This window comes from Anolis carolinensis, unplaced genomic scaffold (genome assembly GCF_035594765.1).
Source record: "Anolis carolinensis isolate JA03-04 unplaced genomic scaffold, rAnoCar3.1.pri scaffold_8, whole genome shotgun sequence".
NCBI lineage: Eukaryota > Metazoa > Chordata > Lepidosauria > Squamata > Dactyloidae > Anolis > Anolis carolinensis.
The window spans coordinates 12,237,885-12,255,218 of NW_026943819.1; the positions used below are offsets into that span (position 1 = coordinate 12,237,885).

The 17,334-nt window shown below is 40.3% G+C and overlaps 1 protein-coding gene across 4 annotated transcripts; it reads right to left on the reverse strand.

The window, feature by feature from the left end:
* Nucleotides 1–96: 96 nt before the first annotated feature.
* ash2l (ASH2 like, histone lysine methyltransferase complex subunit) lies at nucleotides 97–16,899 on the reverse strand. Of its 4 annotated transcripts, none has more exons than XM_062961121.1 (17): nucleotides 16,728–16,899; nucleotides 15,735–15,804; nucleotides 14,759–14,904; nucleotides 13,356–13,444; nucleotides 12,912–13,006; nucleotides 12,200–12,295; nucleotides 11,053–11,148; nucleotides 9,984–10,059; nucleotides 9,016–9,033; nucleotides 6,715–6,808; nucleotides 6,397–6,614; nucleotides 4,809–4,976; nucleotides 4,391–4,584; nucleotides 3,547–3,639; nucleotides 2,495–2,593; nucleotides 1,711–1,770; nucleotides 97–1,420 (listed from the first exon to the last, which is right to left on the reverse strand). In XM_062961121.1, exons 1-17 carry the CDS (start codon nucleotides 16,865–16,867, stop codon nucleotides 1,322–1,324), a joined length of 1,851 nt encoding a protein of 616 aa, XP_062817191.1. In that variant the 5' UTR covers nucleotides 16,868–16,899; the 3' UTR covers nucleotides 97–1,321. The 4 variants fall into 4 exon arrangements, with proteins under 4 accessions (XP_062817191.1, XP_008117873.1, XP_016852513.1 ...); XM_008119666.3 differs by having other exon boundaries at nucleotides 97–1,352; nucleotides 16,728–16,898; XM_016997024.2 differs by lacking the exon at nucleotides 16,728–16,899 and adding an exon at nucleotides 16,319–16,484 and having other exon boundaries at nucleotides 97–1,352.
* Between the last annotated feature and the right edge of the window lie 435 nt (nucleotides 16,900–17,334).

The following is a 17,334-nucleotide window of genomic DNA, read 5'->3' on the forward strand; positions in this document are numbered from 1 at the left end:
ATTCATATTTGTAATATCAACACTCCTGCTATACACTGTTGAGATTGATTGATTGGTATGTATTTATGCATAGATATATAGACATACACGCATGAGTCTGTTTCAATGACATAATATTTATTTTTATTCCGCTCTATCTCCCTAAAGGGGACTCAGGGTGGATTACAGAAGACATATACGGCAAACATTCAATGCCGTTATACAATTAACAAGGACAGACAATACATAAACAAAGGTATATAGGCTTTTCCCATCTTTTTCCATCCGGAAGCTGTACTCGAGTTAGGCCATGGGATGGTGCTGTCGCTCCATCTTCCATGCCGTGGATTTTGTTGTTGTTCGTAAACGTCCTCCCGATCGAATCGAAGGCATGTTCTTATGGGCACCTTTTATTACCTCCCTGGCAAGTGGTACCTATTTATCTATTCACAATGTCTATTTTCGATCTGTTAGGTGAGCAGAAGCTGGGTTGATGGCGGGAGCTCACCCCAACCCAAGCTTGAACTGCTGACCTTTCGATCGGCAAGATTTCCTTCAGCTGGTGGTTTAACCCGCTGTGCTAAAGCACTTTTAGTAAGTCACAAATGTGACTTACTAAAATGTACCAAAAAGGGCTGCCAGAGACAACCCCAAAAACTGGAGAGTTGAAAAGGTGAACCAATTCCTCCTTTTAAGATATATTTTAGAGGGAAAGCCTTCCATTAAGTGGTGGCCTTTCCCCAACCCAAGCCACCCCGAGTCTCTCCAGGGAGATGAGGCAGGGTACAAATAAAGCTAGCAGAGCAATTGGGGTAATTTAACAGTCGTGTTACCTTGCTTTTGGAGACTAGCTGGTGAGTGAAAGGAGTGGAATCACAAAAGTTGTGTCTCCTCAAGGAGCCAAGGAGCACCAAGACGGTCACAAAGAAGAGTAAGGCTTCATGCTTAAGACTTTTTTCATGTATTGCTTGGGTTCCATAAAACAATAGCACAAATCTCCCTTTTGTGGAGACTTTTCTCCTTATGCAGAGAGGCATTTTGGAGGAAGTGTACTTCCATTTCTTCTTTTACCTTGAAGTGATTTCTATGAATAAGCAAGTGAACCACTGGCCCTGCCCACAGGTTGCCAGAAGGAATCAATTGAGAGTCTGATCAACTCCAGATTTTTTTATTTAAAAAAACAGATTTATTCTATTTCCACTTTACATCCAGTGATACTGTTTTGGTTCTGTAAAAAATACAAAAAAAAAAAATCCTGATGTCTCTCAAGGCTCCCAAGGTGGGCTCCGTCGCCCGTCGACTTCTGTTTCTACATGATAAAGGACATCAGCCAGAGTATGCTCTACCACAGCGACCCAGCCCATGTCGCTGATCTGGGGGAGCAAGGGAAAAAAAGGGGGAAATGGGAACAAAAATGAGGAAGGAAAGGGGGGGAGGAATCCTGGATTAATGCAAAGATGACAAGGAAAGATATTGATAGCTGTCATTGTCAATACAAAACAACAAGGCAAGTTCTAAGAACAGTAAGAGGGCTACTCTTATTACTTTCACCTTATCACCGAACTGTGGCAAATGTTCTTTTCCCAGGATGGTGCCAAGGATCAATCCCACTCCCTCCAAATGGAAGCCTACTTCTGACTTTCTCCATCTTGCTCAAACTTTGGGAGGCAAAGACAAAGCTAAATTTACATTTCCATGAAGGGCATATGTTCAAATGATTCTCTTACTTACCGGGCGGTAACTGATATCTCTTGGAGGGTATTTGAAGTAAGGACCGAAGTTTATAGAGACCTATGAAAGGGGAAAGATCTACATTGAGACACTGCTTAGTACTATAGAAAAAGCATTATGAACGACACACGTAAGGAACAATCATAGGCTTGTTCTAGCAAAAAGATTGCAAGCAGGCAAATGATGAAGCTGCCCTGCAGAAACATGAGGAAAGACAAAATGAAATACAGCTTTGGGTGGCATTAGAACAGCCTTACAAATAAGTTTTCAAATTTTCTTATTAACTCGATAAAGGCCCTCAAGCAGCCAGCATAAAAAGTCAGGCTAATATTGCCTCTAAGAAAAGTTTATTAGTATTTTCTAACAACAACTAGTGGAGAAAGAACCAAACAATGCATCCCTCTTCCATCAGCTCACTGCACGATATGAAAAAAAGAATATTCTCTCAACCGAAAGAATGGAATTCAATAGACTGGAAGAGGAGCAGCGAGTGAAATTCCTGAAATCACCAGCCTATACGGAATTGCTGATCACCTATGGCTATTTGGCCACTGTCAATTACCAGTTTTCATAACAGACATGTTACATTAATTATGAAAATATTTAGCAAAAATCCACACCACAATACAAGTTCTGAGCAGTTGTGAAAAGATGTGAATGTGTGCTTAGTTAATATATGTACACCCTACTTTTAACAGAGGACCGGGCCAATACTCTTCCTTTCAAGCCCAACAGTTATCAGATAAGAAAGAAGTGAATTCAGATCAGTTTGATTTCTACCTACCGTGCAGCCTTTATACAGCGAGACAGCAGGGAAATAGACGCCTTCAAAAATATCTTTATATGCAGCTCCCTGACTGGCACCATTTTTGTAGAAGATTATCTGAAAGAGTCAGCCAGAAGTCAGTACTTACTGAGTGTCCTTTCCTCTTGTCTCTTTGGGATTAGGAAATTGGCTAGTAGGTTGGACTCAAAAGAGAAATGAAGCGCAAAATGCAGAACAATTCCTTTGAAAGCCGTTCTATTATAGGTCAAAGAATGAAGGGAAGGCCTAAGCATTTGTTTCAGCAAAAGATACACATCTTGCAAACATGTGGCCTTCGAAGTTCTGCCTTCAAATCTGCCTCTGCAGCTGACTTGTTTTTGGCGAAATTCTCAGTAACCAAGAAGAATCCTGAAGGCTATAGTCGATGATAATACGGTGCAAAAACTCCTAGCACTTATGACTGCAAAGCATCACCAAAGTGTTTAATGGTAAGATGTTTTCAGTGCTCTCTCGATGGCCAACCGACTTGCCCAAACAAGAATAAGGAATGCATCTTTCTAGTATACATCTTTAATGCTGAACCTCTAAAAGGAGGAGGACTTCCTACATGATGTGTAGAAAGTATAGATGTGGTTTTGAATAGCACACAAGTATGTTTAAATGCTAGATTAAGGGCAAGGACCAGGAGCCAGATAACTTCAACATACCCAACAAGTATTTGATTTTGTGCTTGCATTTTTCTGAGATTCTGGTAAGATAATGGTATTATTATTATTGGTTTATATCCCACATATAATGGGACTCAAAGAGACTAATAACATATTAAAACTATACAAGTTTAAACCAAATAAATGAGTAAAAGTATTTAAAAACTCAAATACTTCATAAGTTAAAACAGGAAACATTAAAATATTAAATACATTAGGATGGTTTAGTACAGATGCTAAACAGGGGAGTGGGCAAATCTTTGTAGTTATTAACAAGACATCTGTCTATTACCTGAAACAGTTTCAATGTTATGGCCGAAACAAGCATCAGTGTATTTAGCTTTTCTCAAACTACCAACTTACTTGGCTTCCAGAAGCTTGTTTTAAACTCTTCTCTGCTTTATCCACAAAGTCCTTCTCTTCAAAGTACAGGTAGCTTTTGAACTTGATCAAAGCCTAAGAAGGGTAGAACATGGGCTTAAAAGTGTCCCAAAAATAGTAAGACAGGACTTTCAACAGAAACAAACATTGCTTACTGAAAAATACCAAAAGAACACTACATTGAGTCTTACATAAAATACTTTAGATGCTTCATTGCAGTGCCTTCTCTTATAAGGATGCTGGACTGTGATTGAAGAGACCAAGATTTTGATCCTTGCTCAGGTATGATGGTCATTCATAAGCCATCCACACACATCTCTTCCAATATATCAAAAAGTAACATAATCAGGATATGTGCAAAAACAATACTATGTACGCCCTCTGCACTTGCCGGCACAAATAAATGCACTCAGCCACATCTATGTATTCTGAGACTATGGATTCCACCACCCACAGCTTGAAAATATTAAAATAAACCCCCCAAACAAGTATTTATGCTGCCATTTTATATAAAAGACATCACTTTACTATGCCATTGTATGTAATGAAACTTGAGCACCAAAGAATTTCGGCACCCATAGGTGTGTTGTGTCATGGAACAAAACCCCAGCGGATACCAAGGGCTCATTATAAATGCAAACCAGCAACCATGACAGAGCCATGATTCTGGTATGGAATCCTATGGTAATCTTGTGATAATTAGTAATAAATTACACCTATCAAGACTGAGTTGTTATTGGCACAGAGTAGTCTTGCTCACCCAATCCACTTCAATTCAAAATACCAAACAAGAAGCTAAAGACTGCACAGGAGGGAGTTGCCTTACCTTGTCTTTATAAGTATCCGGGAGTGATTTGGCAGTTTCTGTGTCTTCAGGCAGGTTGATATAAAAACCAAGCACATCTCCTTGGCCGTAGCCTGACGAATAATGTTTACCAATGGACTGATGGAACTTTGTGCCTTTCTTGCTACGCCAGGAGTAGCTGAATTTGTCATAGCCCAAAGGAGCCTGTAGATTCCCTATGGAAAACCAGATATTATAGGAAAGACCTTGAAATTATCTATAGAGATACATCTTCCAAGAGAAGAAACCTATATACTATACAGATAAGCAGGATTTGCTCAAAATAAGGAGAAAGAGGCTGCAAGAAGCAACAATTATCCTCTAAAGCAACAGAAATTACGTCACTTTACTGTTAACTAATACTGTTTTTGACAAGTGGAGGTAAATGAAACAGGCTTACCCAGTGGCTGTGACCAACCAAGCCTGGCAGCCGTTTCAGGGGGCATCTCATCCACAGAAATCTCAAAATACCAGGCTCCCTTTCGTACTCCATGGGAGGCCCGTACCATGGAATAGCCCTTTTCTCCTATGACGGTTAGCCTGTCATCAGAGATCTTCAACTGCGGTGCTGCAGTTGTTGGGGAAAAAAAAAGGAAACCAACACTAAGACTCTCCTGTATTTCAGTTTATCAAATTATACAGTGGAGAAGCCACTGTTTAAGACTAAACAAGATTGAAATACTCATAGTCAAAACTATCTTCTACCCTGAATACACACACAAAACATACAGTTACTCCAGTATCTATTCCAGCCAAAGCTTTTGGCTGAGGCTGGAAACTACTTGAATTGCCATGGCTCAATAGTATAGAATGAAAGGATTTGCAGTATGGCAAGATACAAGCACTCTCTAGCAAAGAAGCTGAAAACCTTGTAAAACTACACCTTTCATGATCCCATAGCCTTGATCCATGGAAATTAAAGTGCTGTCTACAGTGTATTAATTCTATGGTGTAGATCAATGATTCCCAAAGTGGGCGCTACCGCCCCCCGGTGGGCGCTGGAGTGATCCAGGGGGGCGGTGATGGCACCTATTAGGACACGGGGCGGGGCCAGAGGAGGGGCGGGGCCTCTTCCCAAGTGCCGGAGACAGGGCTGAGCACCTGAGGCACCTGTTAGGACACAGGGGGCAGAGCTAGAGGACTGGCCGTGGCTTCTTCCCAAGAGCCCGAGACAGGGCTGAGAATCGATACCTCTCCTGAGGCTCTTGTTAGGACACAGAGGGCGAAGCTAGGGAAGGGGGCGGGGCCTCCTTCCAAGAGCCCGAGACAGGGCTGAGCCTCTATACCTCTCCTGAGAGGCCTTTTAGGACTAAAGGGCGGGGCTAGGGGTGGGGGCGGGGCCTCTTCCCAAGAGCCTCTGAATACCTCCCCTGAGGTGCTTGTTAGAACACGGGGGCGGAGTATAGTGTTTCAGCCCCGACAGGCACTTGGGAAGAGGCCCCACGCCCTCCTCTAGCCCTGCTCCATGTGTCCTGGCAGGCACCACAGGACAGGGATAGCTCAGCCCTGCCTCAGAGCTCATAACTCTGTCCATCCCAGTCCTGGCTGCCCATTTGTGGCCCCGCCCACCTCCCCTAGCAGCCCTGTATCTTGGATTAGGGGAGAGGCTCAGCCCCGCCCTCTTGAGCAGGAGCCACGCCCACCCATCTAAGCCACGCCCCCCTTTCCAGGGGGCACTGAGTCATATTTTTTCTGGAAAGGGGGCAGTAGGCCAAATAAGTTTGGGAACCACTAGTGTAGATGCACTGGGGATTCCCTCGTTGGACATTATGCAATGAGAAAGGGGTTCGTAAGAACTCTCCTAACTCTACAATTTTGATTTTAGGAATAATAACATTAATACATGGAAGTACATAAAAATGTAGCCTTGCAAACTGAGGACTCTGTTCAAAGCCCCTATTTCCAGTATCAAGTTTTCACTGTTAGGTTTTCTATCTTTCATAACCTTGAATGCAAGCTCAGCAGGCTAAAGTTCAGAGACTTGATACCTCGGTCATGAAGAGCCAGGAGGACCCGTTCATAGAGGCAGGCTCGGTACAGATCTCCAGGGATGGGTTTTCCTGCCCAACAGTCGAGCTCCAGCTTCTCCGGATCAGGTGCGTGGGGGTCCGGCTCTGCCAAAATGTAGCGATAGCCATCTTTGTTAAAAGGGTGTTCCAAAGGGTAGCCGTGTGGTGGAAGGCGTTGAGCAGAGAACAAAGGATCACTGGAGAAAGAGACATTACAAGTCTATGGAAACTGAAGTCTTGCCCTTGGCTACCCCTTTTCCCTTAAAGGTGTATCATAAACATCTCCATCCTTGTTACCTTCTAGTTTTTTTGGCTGTCCCTGTAGACCCTCCTTCCTGTTGCTTGCGTTTTGCTCCTCTTCCTTTCCCGCTGCTTCCTGCGACAATACCTCCTTGAGGAAGGAAAGGCCACAAATCTGTGTGCTATTTCAAGATTTTACTTTCAGGGAAGAAACAGGCCCCAGATGTGTTTGAATCTCAACAAAAACCAGACAGCTTTTGGCTGGAAAGCGGAATTTTATCGTCTGTATTTTGCTCACTGCCCACATCACGTTGGGTATCAAAGTGGAATTTTGAGGAGAAAAGTATCACCATCCAAGTAGTAATTGTCAGTCTTTAATGGAGATTCAAAACATAATGAGACAAACCAAGGATTTGGTGCAACAGAGAAGAGGGAAAGAACCAATCAGCTTCAGATTTTCGCTAATTTCTACACAAAACAAAAAAACAGTGCTCGAATTAGGGGAGAAAAGCAGGGGATCCTCCATAAACTCCGGCTGCCAGTTTTAAGACAAATTGCACTCTCAACCCATAGTCTTCCAATACTTGCCAAGGGGAGCATCACAAAAGGTGGTCCCCTGTAATTTGAGGACCCCATAGAACCATTAAGGTAAACTTGGATCTTAATGCTACACAAGTAAGCATCCACCATACAAAGAGAACAAAACAGGAAAACCAAAGCGAAGGTGTTTCTCTGCAGTGCTGGCAAATGCTTCATGTTGGGGAAATCAACAGCTTTTTGTTCTTGTCCATGTGCATCTCTTTCACCCCATCTCTTCTCTTATTATCCATCTGCCTTGCAGATACGTAGCTGTGCATATCTTAGCAAAGAATCAGTGGAGAATAAGTGAGATCATTTAGCCCTGGGAGAGATACTAAACAGCTGTATATGGGGCAAGGAGACACTAACATCCCTGTCACTAAATCCCTTAATGTAGTTCAGCTAAATCTATATATGTAATGGGGCTGTCCTCTTTTCTTCATGAGCTATCAAGACTATATATGTCTATTTAAAATGTCAGTGTTGAAAAAAATGTTAGCTTTTATGCAGAGGACAGAAATGATACATCCGGGATTACAACTCCCTGCATCTATCAGCCTGGGAACTGCAGCCCCCCTGAAATAGCATCTTCATGTTTTGGTTTTAAGTTATGAGTAGACAATGATTACAATTCAGTTTAGGTGACGGATAGGAGAATGCGAGAGTTCTCCCAAACTGCTATGAATGTAAAATGGAGCGTATCCATTAACCGGAACAGCAAACCTCTCATATGGAAGTACCTTCTGAACAACCTGGATTTGCCAACTGCAGACAACCACCTTTCCATTAGCAGCATAGAGAGCCATAACTGCAAGAATAGCAAGCTTTATAATCAAATGTGGGCCTCTAAGGAGAGCATCCTATTCTGCACAACCATGTATCAATTTAAACTACAGCATTCGTTCTAATCTTTTAATTTGGAGTTGAAATCAAAATGTTGGCTCCCTCATTCATAATTCTGGAGTGTCCCACTTTGATTTAAATGAGATTATTGTTGCACACGGCTGATCAGCTTTTGAATAGCATTGGAACTTGTTTTGGCTTGCAAGTAGACTTGAAATGGGCTTTGATTTGTATCTTCAAATTATTACTCCAGCCTTCTTTCCAAGAAGCAAAGAGCGGTATACAAGTTAGCATCAAATCCTAGCTCAAAATGGCCTAGAGAAAAAGTTCCTATGACAGACAATGGCTTACTATCTAATAAACTTTACATTTGATGGAAAAAATTCAACCAAGGCTTGAATTAAAAAACTGATTGCCAGAATTGTGAGGTCAGTGCTAATTCAAACTTCGCTTTGGTTTTAGATGGCTTAACAGCGTAATCAAAAGCTTGGGACATTCAATAGTAGTTTCCCATGCATTCCTCATTCACAATCACTGGGTTAGGATGAAAAACAACATTTCCTGACCCTGCAACAATCCTATGCGGAAGGCTATCCTTATTCCTCTTTTACAAGTGAGGAAATGAAGCTAAAGAACAAGAGATTTGCCTCAAGGCCTCCCAAAAGAAGTCATATCAGTAGAATGACTGAGGAGAAGAAAAGGGCCTTGAAGTGGCATGAAAGGCAGAATGTGATTTGGAAAAGCTTGCAAACGCTTCGCATTAATGAGGAATTAATGTTTGATTTTAACTCTTGCACACATAAATTTGTATGATTGTTTTCCGGATTAATTATTTAGCTTCAAAAGACAACGTGGCAAAACAAAACAAAAGCAACAGTAAAGGGCTGTTCAAACAACAATACTTAGGTTTTAAGAAGCTGAAAAGTAAATATTCACCTCCCAAAGAGGCTCCACCTGTAAGAACAGAAGTTGCACCATGTAGTTGTCAGGTTGTAATGAGAGAAAAACAAAACACCAAAGCATGAAATGGATATCTGTACCAGCTCTGCAGGTAAAATTTGGAAATATATCACTAAAATTTCCTACGCACCACTAATAACCTATGGTATGGTTCGCTATACCTCAAACAGTTAAACTGGGACATATAAACTGTTCCAAGAACTTAGTTGCTTGGAAATGGAGACACAGAGTCACCAAACCTATACTTTTCATTCTTAAATACAAGTTTGAAGAAACTGCAAAAAATGAAAAGACTGAGAAATGGAAAAGATGGAAATGGTGGTGGGAAATAAGACTGCATACTCTGATTACTTTTATCAAATTGAGATATGGTTTCAGTATTACTAGGTGAAGGTTTTTGTAGATATTCCAGTATTATTTTGTATTTCAATTGTCATTGCAGATTTATTCCTACATAAAAAGCACAGAGTTTACTAGCAAGATTACTTTTAATGAGAATTTGGTCTATATGTCAGTCTGTTAGTTTGGACTACACATGTGATTCAGGGGGAGTTTCTTTTCATCCACTGTATATCTGAAAGGCAAATTTGTATATTTGAAAGGCAAATTTGCTAGACATTAATAAAATTGATTCTGAAAACATTCCAGTATGATTTTGAGAACACTGTGCTATTGTTAATATAATAACAAGAAATTGAAGCCTACATTTTAAACAAGAAAATGAAGTCTGCATTTTTAGCCTGTACAGTTCTCAGACACGCCGTAATTAAGTTAACTAAGGCTGCAATATTATGGTCTGATCTGAGACTTTAGTCCTACTGTACACATAGTTATTGTGTAATGTACATAGATAGGATTGGATTGCAAATGCCATTTCTACTGAGCTATGCAGTTGAAGCCAGAAGCCAAATTCTCATTTGGAAAAAGAATGGAGACAAACTTGCCATTGAGACTTCCGCTAGTAGACACTGTGCTGCTCTGTTTCTGGTTGTCATAAGCAGGGCCAATATTGCCTAGGTCCTGAAAGAGAAAAAAAAAATAAAAAGCATTTTTTAAAAGGTTACATTTTCTCTTTAGCCTATAAGACATAAATGTAAGATACTACACTTAGGCAGAAAAAATGAAAAGCAAAGATACAGGATGGGTGATGCCTGGCCTGACAACAGTCCATGTGAGAAAGATCTTGGGAGTCTTAGTGGACAACTAGTTGAACATGAGCCAAGAGTGCAATGCAGCAGCTAAAAAAGCCAATGGGACTTTGGCCTGCATCAAAAGGAATATAGAGAGAAGTCATGGTGCCTCTCTATTCTGCTTTGATTAGACCACTTCACCTGGAATACTGTGTCCAATTCTGGACACCACAGTTTAAAAGAGATATTTATAAGCGGGAAGGGGTTCAGAGGAGAGTGACTAAAATAATCAAAGGTCTGGAGACCATGAATCCCTATGAGGAGCATTTTAAAGAACTGAGTATGTTTAGCCTGCAGAAGAGAAGGTTGAGAGGAGACATGAGAGCCATGTATAAATATGTGAAAAGGATGTCATAAGGTAGAGGGAGCAGGTTTGTTTTCTGCTGCCCTGGAAACTAAAAGTCGGAACTATAGGTTCAAATTACAGGAAAGGAGATTCCACCTGAACATTAGGAAAAACTTCCTGACTGTAAGAGCTATTCAACAGTGGAGCTCTCTGCCTCAGAATGTGGTGGAAGTTCCTTGCTTGGAAGCTTTTAAACAGGCTGGACAACCATCTGTCAGTGATATTTTGATGGTGCTTTTCCTGCATGGCAGGGGGTTGGATTAGATGGCCCATGTGGTCTCTTCCAGCTCTATTATTGTATGATTCTGTATACATCAGTTGCTTTTGTTTTGATTAATGGTTTTAAGGCAAAGCCCCTCTCTCAGAACACAGTTTTAGCCACCTCTTCTTTCCCCATTTTCCCCTTCAGGTCTATTTCCTGAAAAACTGCAGACTTAAAACCTTACATAGGATGCATGCTGTGCTAAAATAACATACCTGGTCTAAGAGTCCAAATTTAGGGTAATCCTCCTCTGGATCTTTGCTTCCTGGGTCCGGATGCTCTTTCACCAAGAACACATCCCTTTCCTTACACTAGGGCAGAGCATTCAAACAAGAGGAGAAACTGAAGGTGTATCCCAAGTTACACTGAAAATACATGATCATGCTTAAGATTTTTTATTGTTGGATTTGCGTGTGTGTCTTATTATTATTATTATTATTATTATTATTATTATTATTGCATCAGCTTTAAAGATAAAGCAGTCTGACTGACTTTGATATAGACCCATCAGACATTAGGGTATCTCTACAAAGAAAAATTGAGTTTTATATTGCGTTAATTCCCTTTTCAAAGGATCTCTACTTCAAAGAGTGTGAACATTATTTTTTTCACATAATTTGCATTTAACTCTTGTATGTATATTCTCCACCCCCTTTTGTTGGTGAGGCCTTAAAAGATAAAATTAAAAGTTATTTTTCAAGATTTATGTTGGTTTGATAGTATAGCGCGCTGACTCTGTGATGCAGTTTTCTTTGAAATAATTAGTAGTATCAATCAGCACCTTTACAAAGACTTCAAAACTGGCACTTTTAGGATTTCTTTAAAAAGTTAATGAAATAGTGTCTCATAAACCCGTAGTTGGTTATTTGTTAGGAGCAGCCAGTTTTTCATTATCCAGTTTTGAAAAGTCTTAAAAGAAATATCAAGACATGCAAATGACAAAAGGGGAAAACAATACATTTTACAATAATTTATAATTGATTTTATAGAACATATGGGAAAACATAATGATGGATTTCCCAAGGAATTCAAATTACTTTGACTGGCTAGGGAGAAAGCAATTTGACATTAACTTATGCAATAATGCAGTTTATTTAATATAAAGTGTAATTTTATGTACCACTATTTTATGTGGGTGGGGGGATTGTTAGGAATTATGTTCTAATACACAATCAATAATGTAACGCCCCTCTTAAGCCAGTGCTGGACAATACCCTTCAACAGAATCACAGAACAAAATTACACCAAAACTAAGTAACTAGATTAATTTTGCAAAATTATTCAGTAATTTAACTGAGACATTCTCCAAACCAATGTGGTTCCTAATGGTTTGTTTGTTTTATTCCCCAATTCACAACTTACCATTGTTTTCACAATATTATTCGGCCAAGTCATTTTTCCTGGTCTTTGCCTTGTTGTCATATACTCCCAGTATTTATCGATAAAGGGTATAATATCCTGTTGGAGATTAACAGTAATTATGATGAGCCACTCTAATGACACAACGAAGTATTTTATCTAGATTCAGTAATCATCCAACATGAATTATCTTACCGATACAGGCAGTCTTCCAGTTACCAACATCAGACTTACAAACTACTCATAGTTAAGAATAGGGGTGAGACAACAGGAAGTGAGATAAATCTACCCTTCAGAAAGGAAATCCACTCCTGGAAAGAGTTATTGTCATGGGGAAAAGGTGTCGCCACTGAAACTTTATCTCCAATCCTTTTCCCTATAACAAGCAAGTTTGTTCAAAATCCAATTCTTAATGATAGAAAGTGAGGTGAAAACTTCCGATCAGGGACACAGTCAGCAAAACAAACTCCACTGAGGTGTTAACCCTTCCCTATGCTATCCAAAGCAGGAGTCACATTTAAAATTTACCTGTTCCAACTTACATATAAATTCAATTTAAGAACAAACCTACAGAACCTATCTTGTTTGTAACTTGGGGGCTGTCTGTAATTATAAAGATGGAGATTAACAGACCACAGGCGGGGGTAGCTTTAATCCTAAGACTCCCCCACTTTCTTTCTCCAGTATGATTCCAACCATGTTGAACATCCCATACCTTGTCTTTTGAGAACATAGTTTTGGGGTGTTCATCTTGAGATCTCGATTGCCAAGTTAGGTTTGCCAGAGCACTGAGACACATTTCCTTCAGGTCTTTTAGGGAAGAAAAACAGACAAAAAAAATCAATCCAGCTATTTCAAAATAAACACATTTCTTTCAGGTCTTTAAGGAAAGAAAAATAAACACAAACATTAATCCATCTTCTTCAAAATAAATGGTGCAAAGGCCGAGAAAAACCACCCAATGAATCAGATTTTTATTTTCCTAAGGACCTTTTTTCCTGAACAAAATGTGAAATAATGAAATACTTTACTGGCTTCACAACTGTGGTCATCCTTGAACTACTATAAACAACCTTCATTTTCTTAAACCATGGGGTTTAAAAGCACAAAAAGATAAGTTAGACTGCCCTTCCCAATAATTTCCCTGTTGGTTGCTTACTTGCTTGTTTCCTTAAGAAATATGTATTTCCACTATGATGGCAGATGTTGCAATGGAAACTGTAGTTAGTCATAAAAGGTAGACAGGACCTAGAATGCAAGGAATGCATGGTCAGTAATCAAAGAAGAGAAAGTCTATTCATATATTCAGATGTCACAATTAGAAAGAACACATTCCAGCCCTCTTTTTATTGCATTCCAAGTCACTTTGAAAGTACAGGTTGGTGATTCAGGGTTTGTTTTTTTAGTTGACAGATGTACAATATAAACAAACCAATTGTATTTAAACACTGCAGATGTAAACCAACCTGCCAGGTCTGGAATCTTTCATGTGGCTTCATAAGTCAGACTTACTTAAGTCATTTTGGATACATTAATTGCTTTGGTACCTTTTGCCCAGTGCGAATCAGCCAAAGTGCATCTGCCCATTCGGTTTAAGTCAAGGCTGTCCACACTTCATTGAAATACCAGCTAGCAACCAGAAACCCATTTATTCATGGAAAGGCTGAAAAAATGTAAACACCCAGGACTGCAGTCCGTAACTGCATACAGGGCTGTCTAAAATGGCTAATTGTACCCAAAGAATGTGGGTCAAAGACTGAGATGGGTTTGGCATAACTGGGATTGTTATTATTTACCCAGGTCTTTATGTGCTCAAAGCAACACAAACAAATTGAGAAGCAAGGTCCTTATCACGCAACACTTAATGTACAGATGGATATATGTTTTAATCCTAATAGACGAGGTCTAAATTACACAATAGTTCTACAAAATAATATCGGTCTCCATATCTGGGATCAGCAAGGTAGAACCTGTTTTTCTTCAAAATATCTTTATTAAAAATTGTAATGAATTGATATATTTTATTTTCTCTGATTTTCTGTCATAACAAGAACTGTGGTAAGAGCTCGAAATATACTATTGTTTAGTCATTTAACACTGGTTCCTAGGTCTTTGAGAATGGATAGCAAGAACATCACATGCTAATTAGAAAACTCAATGAAAAAGAATTTAGAGTCATATCAAAAATGATAGTTTGGGAAATACAATAAATACCTGTAAATATCAACTGCATTCTTGCTTTATTTTATGATAGACTTTATTTAGTCATACTAAAAAATTCCACAGCTGCATATGTTTTGCTGTAACAACAAATATGCAAAGTGATTGATAGGGAAATACTTCTGAAATGACATCATTCATATACATCTGAATGTTTGATAAGCATAAACTATATTTTAGTCTGGTTCCAATGGTGCTTCTTTCAAAGTACAGCTATTTGAAACCAAAGTTCATACTGCCCTCTTCTGGAATGACAGAACTCAGGATTTTCACAGACAGGATTAACAGTATACTATGTTAAATCTCTCAAAAGACCTATTTCAAAATCTAGACACGACTCACGTGGTATCAATGCCAAAGGTTTCTGCAGTGAACCACTTGGTGCAAATCCCACACTGAAGCTCAATCTCCCCCAATTGCCGTCCATTGTCTTCATCTACTGAGCCAGTCTGATTATCCATAACTTCTGAATTATCTCCAACACCCTCCTGGAAAAAATTAGAACAGTAAAGCTGAAGAGAGGACCAATAGCTCTTCCTCCAAAGAGCTTAAAATGGGATGATGATGATAATAATAATAATAATAATAAACGTTATTTATATCTCTTCCCATCTCCCTGACAGGATTTGGCGTGGCTTACAACAATGTGAACAATGCAAACAATAAATAGTAATATAGCACATAATGAATTTAAAATTAAATCAACAACATAACAACACAAAATAAATATAAAAGTGAAACAAAACATATTAAAGGGATAAAAGGTCCTCTTTTCTCACTCCTCCCCATTTTATCTTCACAACTTGTCCTTGGTAGCAATTATATCGAGAAATTATATTGGTAAGGGTGTCCAAGGAGAATTAGCAAATCTCATGCCTCAGATCTCTATTTCTGTTTCAAACATCACTTATTTCTTGCTGTCTCACATCTTTCTGTTGCTATTCAACATTCACTTATTTCTTGTTATTTCTTGCTTCTGAAAATGTGACAGCTAAAATGCTGCAGTTTTAATGCTGACATTATTTTTAGGAAAATAAGAGTTAACTGCATTTCATTGATGCGGGCGCACAATGGTTTGCATATTTTTACCCAATAAGCTTCAATTGACATACAGCCAATAGCCAACTGACTCTTAACTACCTTGAAAGAGGAATCGGTAGCCAAGGACCTCTCCATTGTTCATTAATGGAATCCTGGGATTTGTAGTTTGGTGAAGCACCAGCACTCTTCAGCAGAAAAAGCTAAAGACCTCAGAAAAACCCAACCCCCAGGATTTCAACTCTACAGGGTAGATGCCCCGGAGATACAGCTCACGTACCAAGGCATCCTTTCCACTGGACGATTCTGTCTCCATGGCAGCAGTGACATCGGCCAAAGATGCATCACCCCTAATGGACACAAAAAAACTGTAATCTTTACAGTTATAAAGAAAAGACACACCCATGCAGAAACATGATACTATTTTTGGATACTCTTTTTACTTGAGTTGACTTCAGAAACTGGCACAGCATTGCTGGTAATATAGTGCCATCGTTATCTTGCTGCTGCATGTTGTTTTTATCCAATGTTAAAATCTACTACAAGCTCAATAATTGTTATTAGAACACATAAATCCATTATTTTAAATGGAGTACTTGGAAAGTACAGGCATGGGCCAACGTTGGCCTTCCTGTCAGGTGTTTTGGACTCCAACTCCCACAATTCCTAGCAGCTAGCGTTTGGTCAAATGTGGGCTAGGTAGATCTTTATTTGGTTAAGCGAATACTAGCTGAAGAATTCTCAGAGCTGTGGTCCAAAACCTAGTCAAGCTCTGCTTGAAACCATGGAAGTCAGGGAGTTCAAGGCCAAACAAAAGATAATAAAGCATGAGCAGGAGTTCCAGACTACCATGGCCATTATTACCTAGGTGTGTCTACACTGTGGAATTAATGCAGTTTGGCACCACCTGAACAACGTTAGCTCAATGGCATGGAATCCTGAACTTTGGTGAAGCATCAGCACTCGTGAGCAGAAAGACTGTAAAATTACAACTCCCAGGAGCCCATAGCATTGTGCCTGGGCAGTTAAAGCGGGGCCAAACTGCATTAATTCCACAGCGCTGATGCGCCCTCAGGCCGGAGAATGCAGCAGCTCTGTAGGGCCCGCCAGAGTGGCAGGGTTCAAACCTGATTGGCGGAAACGTCAAGGCGCTAGCCAATGAGAGGCGAGTCTGGGAATTCTGTCCAATAGGAGCTGCCTCTCCTACTGGAGGGAGACAAGCTCCCCAGCCAATAGGAACGAAGTTGCCTCTCGCGGGCCCGCTTGTTCTCACCCGGTCTCCGAGTCTCCGGCTCCCTGTTCGGTTGGGCCCGAGGTTTCCCCGGCCATCGATTCCGCAGCCGGCGGCGGGGCCGGTTCTCCTTCGCCAGCCTCTTCAGTGGCCGGAGCCACAGCTTCCCCCGCCGCCGCCATTTTCCGCCGGACCCCACCTCTCGCGAGACTACGTGCACCAACTCTCGCGATAGCTTTCCTTTCTGTTGCCTTATTCCAGCGCTCCAGCCATTCTCTTAAAGGGGCAATGCCATGCGTTGCTATTCATAAAAGGGTCAAGCCATCTATTGGTGGGGCTGTAGTTGTCACAATCAGGGCTCAGAACAAAAGATTCCCCCAGGTAGGAATCAGCCAAGCTCTGAAGCTTCAAAGCCATTCAGTGCTAATCAAGGTGATTAATTGCCACATTCACAAACAGACAAGAGTTATTTATCGTGGGACATTCCACAGATATATAAACCTCACTGACCTAGTTTCCTATATACTTCACAACCTCTGAGGATGCCTGCCATAGATGTGGGTGAAACATCAGGAGATAATGCTTCTGGAACATGACCATACAGTCCGGAAAACTCACAGCAACTCCGTTATATTACTCACATTGTTGT